The 21,549-nt window shown below is 40.1% G+C and overlaps 1 protein-coding gene across 2 annotated transcripts in view; it reads left to right on the forward strand.

Moving 5' to 3' along the window:
• The window catches only part of pappaa (pregnancy-associated plasma protein A, pappalysin 1a), a 101,749-nt gene that overhangs the window by 22,552 nt on the left and 57,648 nt on the right, over window positions 1-21,549 (forward strand). For both annotated transcript variants that reach the window (XM_031277960.2, XM_031277961.2), the window contains exons 7-9: window positions 10,725-11,226; window positions 18,724-18,852; window positions 19,028-19,119. In XM_031277960.2, the coding sequence (XP_031133820.1) occupies window positions 10,725-11,226; window positions 18,724-18,852; window positions 19,028-19,119 (723 nt within the window). The remainder of the gene's footprint in view (window positions 1-10,724; window positions 11,227-18,723; window positions 18,853-19,027; window positions 19,120-21,549) is intronic.

Here is a 21,549-nt window from a genome sequence, read left to right on the forward strand (position 1 = left end):
ATAAATCTTTACTACTCTATGCCCTGGAGAAATATGGCTGGAGGAAAAAAGCAAGAATGAAAAAGAAAAGGCAAAACCACACATGGATATGGATTCAGGGAGGGGGTAAGAGAGGTTGGGTGAGGTGGAAACCACCCAAGATAGTTAGGAGAATTGCATGTGGTTAGTGACATTCACAAGGAAGGATTCTGGGTTTATTGAAAACAGCAGTGTGCATGAATGGAAGTGAAAGGACCAGGATGTGTATGTTTGTTAACATATGTGTGTGGGAATGTGCGTGTGTGTGTGTGTGTGTGTGTGTGTGTGTGTGTGTGTGTGTGTGGGGGGGGGGTGTTTAGCTCTATGTGAATACACATTCCTCTAGATTTGTATGTGCACATGGAGGTGCACTTACAAAATAATACTCTTCATGTGCATTTGCAGTTGAATGTGAAATGTACAAAATGTTTGCTTGTGTGTAAATATGTATGGATTTACTCAAATAAGTCTTAAGAGCAAGCATATGTGTGTCCAGGGCCTGAAGTTAACTTCTTTGGCCACCAGTCAGTGTGGCAGGTACATTTTAAAATCCACTAGCCACACAGGTTTTTTACCAGCCAATATTTATTTGTGTCATTACCCCATAAAGGTAAAATACAGGAAATGCACATGCAACTTCTTAAGAATACACTTTTAAGTGCTGTCAAGTTATTAACGAAATCAATATAATTAGTGACTCGTCGAATATATATTTGTACCATTTACGAATAGGGTTAGGCATCGTTTGGATTTTAACGATTCTGATTCCAATTGTGATTCTTCCTTTCGATTCCGGTTCTTATCGATTCTCAATTCCGATTCTTTGAGGGGTGGAGTTGAAACGGGTCACATGCTTATTTCACAAATAAGAGGAACGTTTTATTTTGATTCAGTGGTGGGTTGCAGTTTTACAGGGCTTTTTCAACGTAAAATAAAGCCACACTAGAGCGCTGCTTACTGTGCTCCAAGGCTGCAACACAACAAGCGTCTGGCCGCTTCGGAAACCAAAACTTGCGCATGTTAAATTTTTAACCCATGATCAGATTTGAAACCTAATCCTCCAAACGATTCTAAACGATTCCAATAAAGAAACGATTCCACTGGAATCGTAATTTATGAAACGATTGCAAGTAGGAATCGGTTCTCGATACCCAACCCTATTTACGAACCTTGTCATTGTTGCTCACTGTTCACTTGGTTTTAAAGTGTCTTCTTTTTGTTGGTTGCTTGTTTCAGCCGGCCTCTTTACCGCAGTAATGTGCCGCCACTTTTTTTTTTTTTTAGCTCAAACCAAAGAAATTGCGGACTTGGTTGAAATGTGAAAGAACAACAGTGGCAAAAACCAACTAATGAATTACTCAATTCTCATTGGCTACCCCCCAACGTGGCAGGTAGATCGACAGTTTCACCCGCCAATGGCAAAATTCACCTGCATTTGGCGCATGGTTGGGTGTTAATTTCAGGCCTTGTGTGTCTGTATGTTTAGGTCCAAGATAGTATTACAAGCCTCTTACAGTGTCAGGCCTTACTGGTTTATGTGATGCCACGTATGGTTTGTCGGCTCAACATTATTCAATACAGAGAGCTAGGATAACTAAACAGTATGAACACAATACGCGTAATTGTTTTTGTTTTTTTAAAGACTATTTTTGGGGCTTTTTCCTTTATTACATAGAGACAGTGGATAGGCATGAAAGGGGGAGAAAGATGGGGGATGACACGCAGCAAAGGGCAGTGGGTCGAATTCAAACCCGCGCCGCTGCAGGACTCAGCCAACATGGGGTGAACGCTCTTACTGGGTGAGCTAGAGGCCACCCCAAATACATGTAATTGTTGAAAAATGCATAACACAAAATTTAAAGGAACATATTTGTATAGGGTGATTTCCCAGAACTAAAACCGTGACACTTTGCGCGTGACCATAGTGCTCGTGCACGCACATGCTTTTTAACGTGAACATGTGCCAGCCCAGGTCAGACATAGACAAAGACAGATTAGACACAATTTTGCCAACAGCACACGTAGGCCTACTGCTCACAACATAATGAGGTATCTCAGTTAATATTAATGAATTTTCTTCATATGTAGCCTACATATCTAAGAAATATAATATTAAAAGACATTGAGTTTTATGTGGGACCATCTTTATTTTTCAGAATTAAAGCATTCCTTTGGAAAATGCACCCACTGAACTTGTGAAAAACTTTGTGAAAAGATATTTTTCATTGCATGGCACTAAACAAATTATTTGGAACTGCTGCCACAGGCTTGAACTAAAGTTATGGTAACACTTTACGGTAAGGGTACATGAATTATGAATTCATGCATGAATGAATTCATGATTTGTGCATTACTTCATTCCTTTATATCCTATGAATCATCAGGAATTGACATGAGTTCATAGCCTCTCATTCACGACCTCATGCATGAACAACACATCAACTAAAGCATTAGGTAAGGTGGGTTCAAATCAGAATTCGCGCAGTGATGACCACATTTTTTTGCAAAAAATAAATAATCATGATCATGCTTAATAAATCACAATTCATAATGATGTGCCCACGTACCTAATGCTTTAGTTGTGTTGTTCATGTATGAGGTCACGAATGACAATGAACACATCAATTCCTGATGATACATAGGATATTAAGAAATGCAGTAATACATAAATCATTAATTACATAATGCATAATAATACATAGGCCTACATCAATTAATTCATGCATGAATTCATGATAATTCATGTACCCTTACGTAGTGTTACCAGTGTTATTCTAACCAACAATACACACACACAAATGTAATCTCATTTGATAGAGCAGATAGCGTCCCTATTAGAAACATTCATTCCGTATATTTGTTAGAGTGAATTTGATCAAGAATCAATTTGGTGGCTGAAAGCCTACTGTGCAATTGCGCACAGGTGTCAGTAAAATTGGCCCGTGTGACGAGTAGTGCCTTTAAGGTGGGAATTGTCATATGGTTCCTCTCGTCAGTCCATGTGTTGTTCATGAGCGAAAAGATCTGCTCAACGGGAGCATTTGTGCCCGGTAGACACACGGCGAACTGACAAAGGAGACCTACATTTTTGAACGGAATCTCCCTGCTTTTGAAATGCACGAACATTTCCACCCAGCACTCATCCGCTGACTTTCCAGCAGACCTGGAGGGACTGGTTAAAACGAATAAGATAACAGATAAACAGATAAGAAGAGGCATTGCGACAATGTTTACACATATACATTGTAACGCTGGCTGCACAGATTATGCAGTCGCAGACCGCTACGATTGACTGACACACAAACACTTTGTTAAAATCATACGCTGGACGCTTTATTAGTCTTTCTACATTGGTTTAGTTAATGATCGGGCTATAATAAGACCACGTTGGCTATGTAATCGCTGACAACCGGGACAATTTCATAGTGGTTGGTGTAAACCGGGACATTTTAGCGTCCCGACAGGCTTTTGTCGGGGACTCCGGACACGCAACTCAGAATCGGGACTGTCCCAGTCAAACCGGGACGTCTGGTCACCCTATATTTGTAGACACTTTCCTGTGATGCATAAGTGCCATCATGTACAAGCTGTTTTAAGTCACATTCTCCCAGAACCCACCAAGTCTATTCTGACTATTATTGCCACCATTCACCACACCCCCAACCGGTGCCGTCAGACACCGCCTACAAAGAGTCTGGGTCTGTCCGAGGTTTCTTCCTAACAAAAAAGGGAGTTTTTCCTTGCCACTGTCGCAATAGCTACTACTAATGCTTGCTCTTGAGGCAACCACTGTAATAGTTGGGGCTTCTTAAACTACAGAGTGTGGTCTAGACCTACTCTATCTGTAAAGTGTCTCGAGATAACTGTTGTTATGATTTGATACTATAAATAAAATTGAATTGAAAGTCTTCAGCACTCTGGTTAACCAATTGGCTCGATTCTAAATCGATTCATGTAAAAATTGCAATTCCTATCTTCTAAGATTCTGAATGGATTCTCAACTTCCAAAAGTTAGATTTTTGTAAAGATTTTCCCTCCTACAAAATAACCTAGATATTGCCTAATATTAGACTAATGGACTAGTTCCACAAGGTGGCAGCAATGCAACATTGCGAATGCCGGCTACCATAAAACTCCAATGAATGACTCATTATGAACAATGAGACCGGACTGGGTAACGTTAGCGTCCATTTAGCATAATAGCGCCATCGGGAATGCCGCTGTTCTTACCATGTTGTTTCCGTGAGAATCATGATGTTGCAGTCCATTTACCGTTTATTGGTGGTGATACACAGCCGCAGTTCATCCACTATTTTCGCTAGAGACCGTTCATTGGCGAGGAAAATGGTCCGTAGTAATAGCCGATAAGGAGTTAGCTTTAGCCTTGCCCTTAGCCCTCTGCTTCCTGCGTCTTTATTTACAGTCTCAGCCTGTGAGCACTTCCGGCTTGATAACCCCCTGTCAGTGTTGTAGTACTCATTTTACTACTAATAATACTCAACTTTGTCTTGTCGGGGTATCAGACAAACAGGATTCACAATTTTATATCACTAAACTGCCTGTGCATTCTCTGATTTATTTGCATATTTACATCAACGTTAGCGGAACTGCTCCCCCACTTGGGTTAGAGAGATATGTGACAGAAGAGGGGAGACCGCTTCTATAAAAAAATGCATATAGGCTCCTTTGACTGGCAAAAAGCACACAGCACATTACTTTGAGCGTGCTCATTTTGACACAGTTGCAGATCAAATATATTTTGTTTACCTAGTCAATGCAAGTTTAACATGAATAAATGTTACCTTTCATCTTAGATTTGCCTTTGCGCCTATCCCTATATTGAAAGTTGCACTATTTTATGTCTTAGATTCTCATTTAGTTTTTCTACTTGTGATTTTCTGTTTTATACAACTTTAATTAGCATTGTTGGAGGGAGCCTGAGACCCAAGATATTTGGTGACAACTGCTTCTGTAATTGTTATGCATCTGGCAATAAATAACTTGAAACTAGTAACTGAAATTGGCACGCCTGTATATTGAATCGAGAATCGATTTTTAATCAGGAATCGTTTTGAATCGAGAATCGATTTTTAATCAAATCCTGACCCAAAGAATTATAATCGGAATTGAATCTAATCGACTCTTGCCAAAAGATTAACAGCCCTATTCTGGTCATTCCCTTTCTACTCAATTATTTTCCTTTGCTCCTTTCAAGGTCATTGTCATGGTACTGTATGTTAGCTCCTTTTTTGATTTTCAGTCAAAATAATCTGTATTGATGTGTACCCCAAAGTAGCGCCTGTGTCAAACTGCTCCATGTGTAAAAAACAAAACAAAACAAAAAACAGCTGCCAACAGCTATGAAGGATTAACCTCTGAAATACCCTGAATGCAATGTAATGTGACATTGATTCCCAAGCTGTAGAGTGTCTGTTGCCTTCATAAAGTGTGTCTGTGAAGTGTCTCTCTGTTTGTGTGTGTATCAGGGCAAAAGGGTTGGAGGGGGTTGATGTCTGCCTTCGGAGTGAGGAAGTGTAATAGTGTGTGACAGTGAGTCATCGATAGTGAGAGCCAGAGCCAGACACTTCTTAGAAAGCATAAAGCGTGCATGCCTGGACATATCCTTCTCTGTTTATTCATCCAGCTCTCTGGACTTTTTGTGGATCTGTATGATTCTCCAGAGCAGATGGATTATGGCTGAATAGTGGACAGGCACCAGTATCTATCCTGGAGTACTTTTATCAAACATCAATCATTCTTGCTTCAGAACAGAACAGCACAGTATCAGTATTTTTTCTTACCTGTACATGAAAAACATTAAGCTTGAATGGCTAGCATGGTTGCTGATTATGGAATTATCAGACAACTTAATAAAAAGTTATGTTTTATTAGGAATAAAATATGTGGCAAAAAATGACTCTAGCATCAGAGTACGTCACTGTCAATTCAGTTAGGGACTGTTCGTTATTTATTTCAGGAGCCACCGGAGGAGTTTTGGGATCTTTAATCAAAATAGACCTGACCCTCCCTTCACCAGACCTGCGTGAAGCTAGCCCCCCATGTCATCCAAAAACTATTAAAAACACTGCTATTCGTTTGTGCTACGTTTGTGCCGTAAAAATTATCGTTTGTGCTGTAAAGGGTTTTAAGTAATTCAACTTTACATTTTCTGGCCAGTGACATCACCCAGCCCCCCATTAATGTCCAAATCTCCCCAAAATGTTCTCAATCGTTTATGCTATGTTTGTACTGATTTGTGCTGTTAAAAAAAAAACATTTGTGCTACTATGTTTTTTAAGTTATTATGCTTATTTGTTACACGGCTACTATTTGCGCTGCAAAGGCTTCTGACACCAGCCATCACTCCCATTAACGGGACATTCTACGCTTAACGTGAAAAGGCTTAATGTGGTCATGAACACTTAAGCCTGTCAAAAAAACTAAACCGAAATCCAACGATTATAGAAGTTATTGTGATGTTAGAGCCAGAAGGAAAGGGCAGTTCGTTCCAAAAGTTATCACTGGCCATAGTTAGTGAAGGATTTCGATCTAAAATGTGACCAATTTGTCCGGTCTGGCCCTAAAAAGGCCAGACTTGATCTGACTCCAATTCTTTGGTCACTATTGTATACTGTGTTCGTTTACTGGTAGATCAAAGAAATAAAACTCAGGAATCAAATCAAGACCAAGATTCGTCCAGTTAAAGTTAATAACAAGTTTAGTGAATGACATTGCAGAATACAAATACATGTACATGGATCTGATACAAGGCAAAGTCTATCTCCTTACGGACCGACAGCATTTCCCCTGGCATCAGGTGCTGCTAAGTTAAGATACTGTCTATTTATCCATTTCTGTCCCATCCCTGGTGGTGCCCTCATCACTTTGGATCCGGTCCAGATCTTCTGGCTCCAGCCGGCTCCTGACTAATTTGTAACACTGTATAAAAAACATGACCTTGACTTCCAATTCTCAGCTCAGAAGAAGCAAGCCGCTATTGTTGGATTTTGAACACCTGTGTTTTAATCTCCAGCAAACTTTAAGGAGTTTTCATGAGAGCCAGGTCATTTCCATACAGTGTCACAAATCCCGCGCTTGCATAGTACTGTTCATGGGAGTGATGGCTGGTGTCAGAAGCCTTTGCAGCGCAAATAGTAGCCGTGTAACAAATTGATAACGTAAAAACCGAAGTAGCACAAATGTTTCTTTTAACGGCACAAATCAGCACAAACGTAGCACAAACAATTGAGACCATTTTGGGGAGATTTGGACATTAATGGGTGATGTCACTGGCCAGAAAATGTAAAGTTGAATTACTTGAAACCCTTATCAGCACAAACGATAATTTTTACGGCACAAACGTAGCACAAACGAATAGCAGTGTTTTTAATAGTTTTTGGATGACATGGGGGGCTAGCTTCACGCAGGTCTTCACCAGCAATACATTTTGGATGACCCTCCAAAATTATATGGAAAAATGGGATGACCCTCCCCAACAATTTATTGATCTTCGTATTTGCGCTGGCAGCTTTTACGCATATGTGACTACCCTGCTATCTTACGCATCACACTCGACTGTTATGGCGGCCATTTTAGTAGATTTACTCACTAACATTGTTGTGGAAACACAATGAGCATGGAAACTAAATGCACACTGTATTACTGCATTACTTCAAATACTAAGTTACTCATCTAGTAAACTAGTATTCACATGACACAAAACAATAAAACATTGAGACCATTCAACAAAGGACACTGGGAAATAACAAATACAACACTGGTTGCTATGGACTCGTCACTAGGCTTCCTCAGTCATTGTATATTTTAGCATAGGTAAGCTTGCCGAAGCTGAACATTATCCAAAACTCTTGTATGCTACCACTCCTTCCTTCTCAAATGGCTTTAAAAGGCTGTCGTTTGCACAATTTCACAAATAATCACCGGGACCGAAAGGATATTTGAGTCGGGTATGGCTGTAGCCCGTAGACCTCCCGTCTCATGAATGCCCTCCCGGCTGGTGCAGTCCGCGAGACTTTTCAAAATAAAAGCTTGCGTCTGGTATGTTTTCGTACAGTGTTTTGGATGTTTTTGAACTAAACAGTACGGCAATCATGCTAATGAATAAAATTATTTTTTTCACGATGGAGCTAGCAAAGCAGTTTTGTGTTTATATGTGCAAGCGGGATTTATTCAGTTTGGGAAATCCCACGGTTTCTACAGCTACAGCTCAAGCAGGGTGCTGCGTTGGTCAGTTACTCTGTAAGCACGCATACTTTGTAATGTGAACAATGTGTTTCTACTGTTTACCCGGCTATCATCGCAATGAAAAATAAATGATTTTCACCGTAATTACTTTCCAGTTGTAAGATCCTGTCTCATAGTATTTTAAACCAATATGCAGTGTTCTGTTGCCTGATAAGCCTTTAAACCCATGTAGACTTCCACGATCGTATTTAATCTTTTCATTGATATCTGAAACAACACGACCCCCACCAACGCAGACCCTCCCATTCTTTTAAACACAGGACTGTTTTTGGTCTAAACGCTCACTACACGCGTCTCATGTGTGAACTTCCCCAACTCCAAAAAAGAGCAGAGGAAAAGGCACTATCTTAAACAATGTCATAATAAACAGGTTTCCAGTTCAACTATAGGTGGTTAGTGTGTTTTTATTGATTTACTATATTTTTATTTAAAGCTGCATTCATCGATTCCTAGTCACTAGGGGGTGAAAATATAATGCAGGCTGACAGATACACAGCTCCTACCATGTCCCAAGCCATGAGGAACAGCTGCGTTGTGCGCTAATTTGGCTACTGTCGAAATTGCAGGCCTCTGGCCCAATATAACTTTATATACACAGCTATTACCATCTGTTCTGAGGTCATTATCAGAATATAATATAAAGACTTTTCAAATGAGGAAAAAAATCTTGATTTGTAATTGAAACTATTTTTTCCATCTCTACTGTTTAATGCATAAGGGGACATAGAGGCCCGGTTGCCATCTGATTCCCCTCAACTCAGTTGTACTTACTGTACTCTAAAAGCAGCAATCAGCTTTCTTTCAGTGAAGAATACATACTGATTACCCAAAATTCCAGTGAAATGTAACATTGTCCATTTCAGTTACATTTGTCCAGCCTCTACCTATGTTCATGAGATACTCAAGAGCTTTGAGACTACAGAAACAATGGTTTACATTGAACCTATTACCAATTACTCCGCAGTGATGCCCAATGTATTTCATCAAATGTTTCCCAGAATGGGTGTTTTTGTTGTCAGACTAATACCCAGATGGGATCAGCTAATCAACAGTGAATGAATGGCTCATATTCAAAGCTTAGGTATTGATGCGTCACTCACCTTGGGCCCCCCCTCTACCTGCACTAAAGGAATTATAGGTCAAACACTTCAGAGCTGGGCTGTCTATGTAGCAGTAAGCAGCTGATAGTACATTTTTGAGCGGCTGTGTGCTGCTGTGAATCTTAGAGGGTTAAGAAATTGATATAAAATATAGCATTTATATTTTCATTGTGAATTTTGATGAATTGTTGAAGGTAGCTGCTCTGTCTGCTATTAAGCAGATAATTAAATATAGATTATTGCGGTTTTCATGTTGGATTTCAAACCCTTTGTTTGCACAGATTGCTCTGCCAATCCTAGATACATCTTTGCATCTTTGAAATACAGTTTACATTGCCTCAGGATACACAGTGGATGACACTCCTATTCTGTCTCTTAAATCTCCAACTACATTAGCAACAGCGCCAGAGCAAGAGTAGGGCCCATCATAACAGCTGACATTACAAAATATTTTCAGTGGCTACAGCTCCTTTCCTTGCAAACTCAAGGAAAATGTACCCACAAAGCCAGGACTAAATAAGCCGAGCAAAGCCATGCTCTTGGAGTATCTTAGTTCATTCTCTCCCAGCCTCCCCCGTTTTCTCCCTCCCTCTCTTTCTCTTTCTCTCTGTCTATCTTTTTCTTTCAATTCACCTCCACTCTGGCCACACACACACTTACAGTACAATAATAAATGTGTTGAGATAATGTGGCTTGGAAACCATATTCAGTCTTCACTTGATTAAACACTGGAATTTTGCACGGTGCCCAGAAATGAGGTTAGCAAATGGCTTCGTTGGTTGCCAGCTTGGAAATGCACAAAAGGAAATCGAGGGAGAACATAGTGTCTGCTGCTTGCTGGCTTCTAAAAGTTCTTGATGAATGTTAGTGTACGTCACTTGGGATAATGTGAGTTAGCTGTGTATGGACTCCAAATATGGCTGGAGTGTGACTGTTAGAGGTTGTAATGACTGTGCTGAAGTGAGAACCCTGCACAGGCCCCTCTCAGAAGGTACACACCTTAGCTCTGCCTTTCCTCTGCAGATGGACTCACAATGAACTCTCAGTTTCACCTCTACCTTGATGTTGCAAGATGTGTAGATACAATAAAAAGATCACTGATTCAAATTCTTGATCTGTCAGCACTTTAAAAAATACTATTAGGTTTATAATTTAGATGGAAATTTTATTTTACCCGTTTTCCTGCATCCTTCGAGAAATGTAAGGACCTGTAGCATTTAATTTGTATTCATCACTACTTAATCATTCATTATGTTAATGTAGGAAAGGCCAGGTGACTTTTGCTTATTGTGTCTGATTTATGTTTAATGTAATTTTGTTGTGTCTGTCTTGTATCCACAGGCCCTCCAGATGTGGAGCAGGCTTGTGAGCCAAGTGTGCGCACCTGGAGCCCCAATGCAGGGAATGAGCAAGGTGTTGTCGGCCTGTCGGAGTGCCCTCTCCAGGGCTGCATGCTTCAACTAGAGTTCCCCTACCCGCTGATACCAGACTCCCTGACTGTGTGGGTCACCTTCTTCAGCCCTGAGGAAACAGCACTGCCAGCTATCCATAACATATTGCTACTGACTGTCAGTGGGAACAACATTTCATTGGGCCCCAGTAATGTCTTCTGTGACACCCCACTGACTTTAAAGCTGGACATAGAGGAAGAGGTGTATGGGGTACAGTTTTTTACTATGGAACAACACCTAGAGATTGATGCCACCCTCTTGGCATCCAAGCCAGACTGCATACTTTGTAGGCATTGCCAACCATTACGCTACCGTCTGTTGCGTCAACCACCCTTCACCCATGCACCACACGGTCTAAGGTTGAATGAACCTACCCGCCAATATACAGACAGGTAAGTGACCTGGTAGGTGAATACTTTTTTTTATGAGTGTACAAAGATCTACATATGTCCTCTCTGACATTTATGAGCTGAGTAAATTCTAAATAACACATCAAGAAAAGTTTGGTCTTTGTCAAGGTTTGAGAAAGACTAACCTTTCCCCTAGCAGAGGAGGAAAAGCCATACAATTCACTGGACATGCTTTGATTTGAAATAGTTTTTACCCAAAGTATTTTCTTTTAGAAGTTGAGAATTGCTGTGGCTGGGTTGCTCAGTGGGTAGAGCAGGCACACATATACTGAGAGGTTTATGCCTCGATGCAGAGGTCCAGGGTTCAAATCTGACCTGTAACGATTTCCTGCATGTTTTCCCTCTCTCTCACCTAGCTGTCCTGTCAAAAAAAATGAAAGGCTGAAAAACCCAAAAGAATAATCTAAAAAAATAAAGAAGTTGTGAATTGCTGAGTGATTACCATTTAGCTTCCTGCCTTAGTGTGATGGGTTTTTTGGACATGGCAGTAAGAAGGTGTTTATTTATCTGTGGAAACTATCCACAAAATATGTTCTTGTAATACAAGATATCCTTTTCAATACCCCCAGGAGCACTAGCAAGCCACCACTGCTTCTGCAGTTTCAAATCTACTGCCCAACATTTGTTTCCTAAGTCAGAGGTCAATTGTTGCCCACATTTGTTTTTTCCCATGTTCCATGAAGCAAGGGCAAGTTGGCTTGTTAAAGGTATTATCTGCACACTGTGGAAAGAGTTTAGTGCTTTGCTTTCATGGAATGTGCTGACTCAATAAAGATTGTGCTATACTTGACACTGCTGTGTGTTGTGCCATCTCACTATTGTGCTGTCAGCGTGGTTCTCATAAAAGGAAAGTGCTTAATAAGAGCCAAAAAGGTGAGTATGCATGTGAGGCAAGATGGAGTGATGATACCTAAGTTACATAAAGTGTCCGTACACAAATTTCTGTTTGAATGGCTGTGTCCGTGGAAGGCTGTCTGCAGTAGGGATGCATTTATTTGGAGGTTTTGGCACACTTCAGTGATTATTGATGTGCTGTAGGTAGTTTCACTGCTGTGGTGTATTTCACTAGCTGTGGTTGCATTCCAGTGGTAGTGGTCAGTGGCACTGGCTGACTATTTTCTGTTGTGAGTGTAGGGAATCTTGTCTCGTAAATGGTCAGAAGTTTTATAGCAAGTATGTGTGTTCCAGCCATCAAAGTCTTTAACTCATTGAAATGAAGAAAAGGTGCAACAACAACAACAAAAATATATGTTGTCTTTAAAAAAAAGAGGCATTTTACCTAAAAACTGTTTAAACAAAACATAAAAACACAAATTCTAAAAAACTAAATGAGAAAATGAAAACAAACAATTTTAGAAAAAACATGCTCAAGGGGCGGTTTGCACTTTTCTTCCAATGTTTTGAGTTACTCTTGGTTACTAATTATTGCATGGACATTAGCCTTTATAGCTAACTTATGATACTGATGCAAGGGAAGCAGTTTGTGAGTTGTGTCTTTGCATATCATGGCACTACTTAAACCAAGTAAGTATTAGGCAAACAGGTTCTGGTGCATAGTACTTATGTGGCATTCTTCAACAAACAAATAATTCTAAGAGAAAGAAACGTCAAACAGGAGAACCAAGGGTCACTCAAGAGAAATTTGTCTGACAACAAACACAGCCTTTGACAGAGCCTTTGTGAAGTGCTCTGTTTGATCGCTTTGGTGCAGCTGCTGAAATGCTTTTGTTGACCACACAGTAAGCTGCTTCTTCATGCAACATATTTCCATTGATGAAGCTCTTGGTTGAGGGGGTTGATTGACCTCCCACTGTCAGGCCACTGGCCTTCACCTGAGCTGGGGCAAACTGAGAAAGAGGACAACTGACATCTTGGCTCTATTCATGCGTGGTAGTTAGTTTGGAATGGCTAAGGGCTGGGAGGTCAAGGTGACAGAGTAAATTATGGTAGAGAGTAAGAAGGGTCAAGTGAAGAGGAGTCGCACCGGTGAAAGGCTGGACAAGTTGGGGGTAAATCATTGCTAGGCTCAAGGGGGGTGGGGGGGGGAGTGCAAAAGCGGTTGGAGGAGAACATTAGGGGGTCAAGAAAGTATGAAAAGACAGAGTAGGAGGATTGGGTTAATTTGACTCCATCGCTCTGAGGCACCCCAGCTCATTGGCTAATCCTCTTTCTGATGTGGGTTTCAGAGCTGTCATTCAGTCAAAGCCTATCTCAGAGCTGACGTGAAGAGACCTCCCAGCCAAAAGAGAGAGAGGGCAGCTCCCCCAGCATCAATACTACCCCACACCCCCTCTGTAATCTGACTCTACCCTGGTTCTGAACAACTCTTCCAAATAATACCCCCCATGCCCATCCATCCCTCAGCTAATCTGCTGCTTCTTGAGAAGTCAGTTTACCTCATGTCTCCTCTTAAAAAGAAGATTCTAGATTTGCTTATACTATGGGTTTTGAGCTACACACTTTCTGGCTAATTGTGAAAATTACCACTGCACTCTGGCATTCATCATTGTGAGTATCCTCTGCATGTATCAATACAATGCCAGGATGCAATGACAGTGGCTGTTGCAAGCTACTTTTTCATTCTTTACACAACTATTTCTGTCACTTTTTGTGTATACAAATCATTGCAATACTATGATTGCCTATCTGAAATGCGTTCGCAACAGCTATAAACACTTTTGCTTATGCCGACGTGGTTTGATGGCACAGCACGGCCTTAAGTATTGAGCAAACTTAATATTTGTTTTGGAGATACAGTTCATACATGGAAAAAAAAATTATGTATTCCCTAAGACAATTTTGGTTCATTGGCAATGTCAATAACAACAAGAATATATTTCAAAGTTTAACTTTAAAACTTTATTAATTTTGAATTTGATATCACTAAACTAACTTTTAGTGTATTTTTAAGTAATTCATCAGTATTTAAAATAAACTATGAATCTTTTGGCAAAACTAATTTTTTTCATGTAAATGTTAATTTCCTCTCACCACTCATTGATTTGACTTCTTAACAGTTTCTTTTTTTCATAACAGGCCAAACCCCCCCCTTGCCTTCTCTATAGGATGTTGGACATTAGAAATGAGCCTTGCGTAATCCTCCTAATATGAAACATATTCATGAGTTGCAGACAGAGTGAACAGTATAGTCCTCATGGGGAGTCATGGGATGTCTGGTGCACTCACCAGCATATTTCCAGGACTCTGTTTACCACGATAGGAAAGAGACAAATCATATAGGAATAAATTGGGACTACTGAAAGAAATTGGATATCAGAAGTGGGTTTGCAGGTTTGTTTGTGTGGATAGTCAAGAAGAAGGTTGTATTTCTTGGGCAGAGGCTGTGCTGGTGATTACTGTGTCTTTTCCATGTAAAGATAACAATTGTAATCAATAACTGCAGTTAATTGCAGTAATAACAACAAACTTTACCTTTCTGGTATTTGTGGGTTTGGACGTTTGCATTTGTCTGTCTCTTTTAAAGTACCTCTTTTAGGTCTAAACTTAAAATTAAAAGCAATGAAACCTTAAATGTGTGTCAGCTGCCATACTGACAAAAGAAGCATTGCCCTGTTTGTTGTTCTTGCAGGCTCAATCTAAGACTTTTTCTCAACTTCCTTAAATGTATCTGCTTTTCTCATCTGGGATCTCTCAGCCAAGAACAACAAGCAGCTACAGAACGGAAGCACATCCATATGCATGCTCACACATAAGCCTAGTGCACACACTAGTGGAGACAGGAACACACACTCACACACAGATAAACACAGAAACCCACCAACACTTTTCTTGCTCTCAGTAGCAGGAACATACATTAGCTCATGCTTCCATGGGTAATCACCTGGTGCTATCAAAACACGTTTGAAGGCATATTTCAGTTCTTTGTGCCTGACTGAGCGTGAGCCAAGATAAAACCTCTATTCCTACAGGGGTCTTGAGAAGAATGTCTGGATGAACAAAGAAACCCTAGTGATGAAATCTTATCACGTGACACCTTGTCTGCAACTGAAGTGAAGTCCTTTGTAGTATGAGTTGCATCTCAGATCAGTTACATATCATAGCTTATCAGTTACAGATGAAAGTGTGGTTTTAAGAAGTCTGGATGGCCGCCAGAAGTCATGTCTATCACAGGATATTGTCCATTACATACACCTGTGTCAAATGATTGTACTTCATCAAGTGGGATCCAGAGATGATGCTGGCCATAAACACTTCCACAAATGTACTGTTAATTAATGTCCCTGTCACTCTAAATGTTGTTCTTATATATATCCCACTCACCAAGTTCTCAGGGATAGAGGATCTATGGAACTGTGTTACATCTGCACCACTTGTTCTGTTTCAGTCTTCACTGCTGCTAACCGCAGCAGCTAACACAGCATGGCTATTAGCAGTGAGGTCAGGGGGAATCAAGCATTCACCTAATTGGGAACAGGTTAAAAGTTATGTTTAAAGAGTTGTTATCACGCTATGAGGAGTTGCACTATTGACCCTCTACAACCAACTGTGCATTATGACACCCATGTAACATTTGTTGCTTAGTAGCACAGGGTTCAGAAACCCACCTGCCCTATATATTGTATACATCTCTAGGCCCTATTTTAAAAATCACCATTCAATCCTTCCTGTTACCTATCTCTTCTTCTTTAAATTTTTTCTCAACTTTTTTCTCTAGTATATTCTTGTTCTTCTCCTCGTTAGCCTCCTACTCAGCCGGATCTAGCTACTTGTCTCTTTGTTCTTGCTTGTTCTTGCATGTCTCTCAGTGTGGCCTGATCAAGCGGTGCAATTACTGTGCATTGGATTACCTACAGTATAATAGCCAGCATTTCTCATTATCCATAAAAGGGTAATTCATGTGCTGCTTTCCTGCAAAGCAATATCGGTTTCTCTCTTCTTTCCGCCTATTCTGTGTGTTTGCTCTCCTCAGAGATAAAGTCTCCCACAGCTCGACTTTTCCAGGGGCTAAACTAATTCAATTAGAGGGGGCATGTTTGAGTGTAGCCTGAAGTTACACCAGCTTGAGCCAACATTGCAGAACAGGACATACTGAAGTATAAAAGAGAGTCTGTCAGGTCAAACGTTCTGTGTTGATAATAATAAAGCCAACATAAATATTTCATCCTAGGCACACATTTTGCTCTGGGGAAATTCATTTTGTTACATGATCTTTAGGTCCATCAGTTTTTATAATTGAGACAGTGCAGCTAACTTGAACTTGGTCTAATTTCGTCTGCCAGTAATTGCGATGAACAAACAAAAAGAGAAAAGGAGATGAGGGGGGGAAAAAGTATCCACAAGCAATCATGCATTTGAAAACCTTAATGCAATGCAGTATATTAGAGTGTTTATGTTTGTACATGGGAATGCAGAATATACCTGCTGCTTTCATTAACATCTTTTTGAACATTCAACTGCACTCATATATACATGGTAGTTGCTTTTCATTCACCCACACTTTGGGTTCACTGTCTTGCCTAAGAACACTTTGACATGTGGACAGGAGGAGCCAGGGATCAAACCACCAACTCTGTGATTAGTGGACCAAAATGTTAAACTGAATGGTCTGACTTAGAGCTCATAAAAGATTATGGCTTCCCTGCACATCACTCAAACACTTTCTTGGTTTGATTTCTGACTTTATCTTTGGCCTTGGGTGAAACCTTATGGCAATGTTTGCTGCTGGTGCTGCATTACTCTCACACTGGGGATTATATGGCAGCAGTAGGAATAATGGTTAATGCCTGTGTACTCTTGTTTAAGTTTAAAGGCCATATAGTTGGCTGGCAGTGTGTTATTAACAACAAAGGTATTGCGTGTGTGTGCCAGCATGTATTTGTATGAGCATATAAATCCATGTAGGCCCTCGTACAGTATCCCTGCATGCTTGTCACTGCATTTACAGCATTGCAGAGGGCATTCCAAAAGTCGGTCTATAGTACTTGATGGTCCACATGAAATGATCCATGGCTAACCTTTCGGTCCTATTACCCTCATTTCCCGATGTTGTTCCCCACTCATAGACCTAATTTTTGTCATGTACTTAACAAATAATAGCCATGATTATACACAACAATTATGCAATCCTATGCCCTTATGCATCAAATAACATTTTCTGTGTAGTGGTGAGTGAGTTCATGTCTGAATCAAAATTAGAATGTAAAGAAATAAAGTCACTTAGTCTTCAGTTTTGTGCACACACACACACACACACACACACACACACACACACACACACACACACACACACTCTCACACACTCACTCACACCCGGACATACAAAATGTAGGGTCAAAAACTCTGAAAGCCAAAAAACAAAAACCATGAAGGAGAAACTATGACCATAAGCGATAAATCAAAACTAGAAATGAGAAACCAAAACTATAAGCAAAAGAAAAGTCAAAACAGAAAGAAAACTGTGAAAACACAGCTGCAAATGAGAGTGCTGATGTGAAAATCAGTTATCCTGTTTTTATTGTTTATAATAGTCAAAATAGATAAATAAATACATAAACTCTCAGATTCTTTGCTTGCCTTTACTTGTTAATTTTTTAAACTTTTGTTCTTAGTTTGGTTTCCTGTTAGGAAAGTTGTTAGAATGAAACAATATTGTGGATTCATGAGACAGGCTACATGCCTCAGCTCAATGTTTCTTCCGACTCAAGATGTTTTGATGAGTCTGAAGAGACCCATGATGTGTGTCATTCACTTGATTACTAGCTTACAGGAACCAGTAAACCTGCCCATAGTTTAAACAGGGCCAGAATCCAACAAAAATGATTAAAGCTGATGGTAATACAAGTAACATGTAAAGGCAAACAACAGATCAAAGAGAAAACATAAGCATGTAATAGCAATACAAACAGGACAACTAATGATGTCATGACAGCACCCTCACTTGCACTTTTGTTGTTTCTCATTTACAGTATTCTTTCCTTGAGTTTTGTTTTGCTGCTTTGCTTATGGTTTCTCATTTACAGCTTTGATATTTTTATTTATTTATGGTTTTGGTTTTCTCATTTATGTTTTTTTTTTCCTTTCAGACTTTTTTTTCAGACTTCCTTATCATGGTGACTCAAGAAACCATCATGGAGTCTTACACCAGCAAAGTGAGTAGTCCCCCAATATTTCTCCTGTCCATTGTGTATTCATCATGATGGTTCCTTAAATCACTAGGGTGAGAAAACAAAACAAATTTGGACCCAAACCGGGTAAATGCAGTGACTGGATATAGGTCGATTTTCTAATTTGTGATGTGCTAGTGGTACTTGAGATACCTGAAGATTGCTACAACACACACACACTAGCAAACAGAGCAGTAGTCCTATCGATCCGTTCTTCACAGGCCTTGTCCAAGTATCTTTCTCAGCTGATCTTACTCCTTTCTTTATATGGGATTCTTTATCAGACATTTCTTCGAGGCTTCACATTATCCTGAAATATGTGGACTTACTGTGATCTTTGTCTTTCTCTGTGCAGGGATGTGGCGCCACATGTTGTGTACACCTACCAGGTCCAAACAATCTCCAGCCGGAGTGAAAGTGAGCCTTCCCCACCTCTGGTACACGATCTGGGGGCACCCTACTGTGGGGATGGACGTATCCAGAGGTAACAGGCACCCTTACTAACATGATTAAAATATATATAAAAGTATCCATAAGGATGTGCAATGAAGCATTTTCACAAAAATAAACTTTACTCCTAATGTGTTACATTCATTATTTATCCGTTTGGCGGTATGTGTGTGTGCATGTTTTCTGAGTATCTCCTCCTGATATTTTAGTTCCAAAGGAGAGGAATGTGATGATATGAACTCTATGAATGGGGATGGTTGCTCCAGTCAGTGCAAGAAAGAGCCCTTCTTCAACTGTGTTGGTAAGTTATATGGACAAAGGTATCGTCAAGGTTAAAATGCAGTCACGGGTTTCTTCTCTTGACTACTGTTGGGGAAAATACTGGAAATAGAATTAACTGACTTAAATTAACTGATTTCTTTTGAAAAGAAAAGTGTCAGAAAAAAATGACAGAAAAACTATATATAAAATACTTGCAATACTGTAGCCTATATTGAAAATGTTCAATTATTTTAATAATGTTTACTGATGAGCTTCTAAACATATTTTACTGGCCAAAAGTCACATTTTAAATGACATTAACATGCTACATTACATGGGACATTTAACAAGTTATGATTTGACCACCAGTTTCTTACATAACATTACAGTTCTTTATTCCTCTTTGCCATGATATTGTCTGCGTAGAGGCAACTGAAACAAAGTTGCAAAGTTTTGGATAAGACCCAAAAGCTAACTTTGTGAATAAACCAATTTAACATCTGGACGTCTTTTATTCAAGTGCTTCATGCCTTTCTCAAAAGAATAAAAATGCCGTTAGATATCATAATGACTTTGACCTCTTGTTAAAAAATAAATAAATCTGGAAATCATTATTTTCTTAAAGGGTGAGTCATCTTATTTTACATAGTTGAGTGATTGGCATCTCCTACGTTGTTTTGTTTTATGAATAGATGGATCGTTTCCTGTCCAGTTCTCCTGCTGTAGACAATAATTTTGACCCCCTGTTGTGATTGTATGTGTGTGTGTGCATTTAACTGTATAGTGCATGCATGTATGCACACACGTGTGAGTTTCTGTGAAGTGGCCACTTAATCCCTGTCAGATTGCTGGATGACTGCATTGGCTGTGCTGTTTTTCCACCAACTGCAGTGCAAAGGGGTATGCGCGTGTGTGTGTGTCCAACACTTTCTGACAATAGTTGTAGTTTTGCACAGAAATCTGACACTATAATGATGGGACCTTCTGTCTATCTGTCTATATGTGTGAGAGAGTGCCTGCTTGTCAGTGTGTTGGATAGTAAAAGAGAGAGTTGGATGGAAAAAGTATACAACAGGGCCAGGGTGCTACAGTCTGGATGAGCTTAAATAGACTATTCACACGATTGAGCCAAATTAAATGTGGAATTGACTAAATCGACAAGTTCTTTTCCCATGACCCCACCTGGCATTACAATCCCAGGTGTTATGTCTCGAAAGGTCTCCAAGCCACAGTAAACACAGGTGCAGACAAAGCATAAGGGAAATGCATTATGGATTTTTTAAGCCACATATTCTTGCTATCAGAAAAGTGATGGTTTTAGAGGGTTAGATTTGCTGTCTTGAAAAAAATCAAACAAAACGAAATGGGTATAGTTTGCTTTGACAGCCTCTGGACCTTTCTTTTCTCTGTCTGTCTGTACATCGTCATCTTTGTTCATCTCATCTGTCTCTTTCTTTCTCCAACTGTAGGGCTCTTGTCTTTTTGCTCTTGCACGCAATCATCTTTACACTTTTTCCGTTATCTGTTTATTCTATCCCTGTCTAAATTCAAATACTGTAGCAATACCCTTTCTCTTACTCCTTTTCCTTCTCTTTAGCTCACACTCACACTACCTATTACTTCTGCAGCTTTCACAAGCCACTGTTTAAGCTTCCTCATGCCTCGCTCCTTCCTTTCTTCCTTGCCTCTGCTCCTGCTGAGTGAGTGGCGGGAGCCTATTCTGTATGCCCCCTCAGTAGCCCCTCGTTTCACCATTGCCAGAGCACAGAACTGACTTGAGTTTTTGGCTTTGCTGGAGAGAGTTGGAATTTCGAGGAGGAGGCCCCAGCCAACTTGGCACAGAATCCTGCCTTCCCCCTAACTGGAACCCCACCGGCTGACACTGCTTTAGCTTAGAGCTGAGAGCAGTGAGGCCCAGGCAACCTCCCTGCTCTGCTCCCCTCTCCTTCAGTCCATAAGCTTCCAGTTCCAGACCTTAACTCCGGGCGGGAGGTCTGTGTATCTTTCTTTACCTCTTGACCTGTCTGGTTCCTCCCTAGTTCCTGTCTCTGTGTTTGTCTCTATCACCCTCTCCCATTAATCTTTTTTTGACTTTCTTTTTGACATTAACATGTTCTCTGTCTCTGTTTGTAGATCGTCATACACTCAAGAATTTATCCTCCTTTTTCCATGCACCTTTTATCTCTTACCTTCCTCCCCTTCTTTATCTGTTCCTCTCTTCACCTTCCAAAACAATAGAGACACGGTTAGAGTAGTATCCCAAAGGATCAGGGGAACACATGTTTTATAAAAAAAAAAAAAAAAAAAAAAGGATGAGAGAGTGGGAGTGAGTCGTAAAGGTTGAAGTGTGTAAAAACTCACCTGTATGGCTTTGTGCAAGTGAAAACATGCTATACCATGGTGGCAGGGAATATGTAGAATCTGACTGACTGATATTTTAGCTGTACTTAAACATCCCTTTAGTGAACAA

Source organism: Sander lucioperca, chromosome 14 (assembly GCF_008315115.2).
Source record: "Sander lucioperca isolate FBNREF2018 chromosome 14, SLUC_FBN_1.2, whole genome shotgun sequence".
Lineage (NCBI taxonomy): Eukaryota > Metazoa > Chordata > Actinopteri > Perciformes > Percidae > Sander > Sander lucioperca.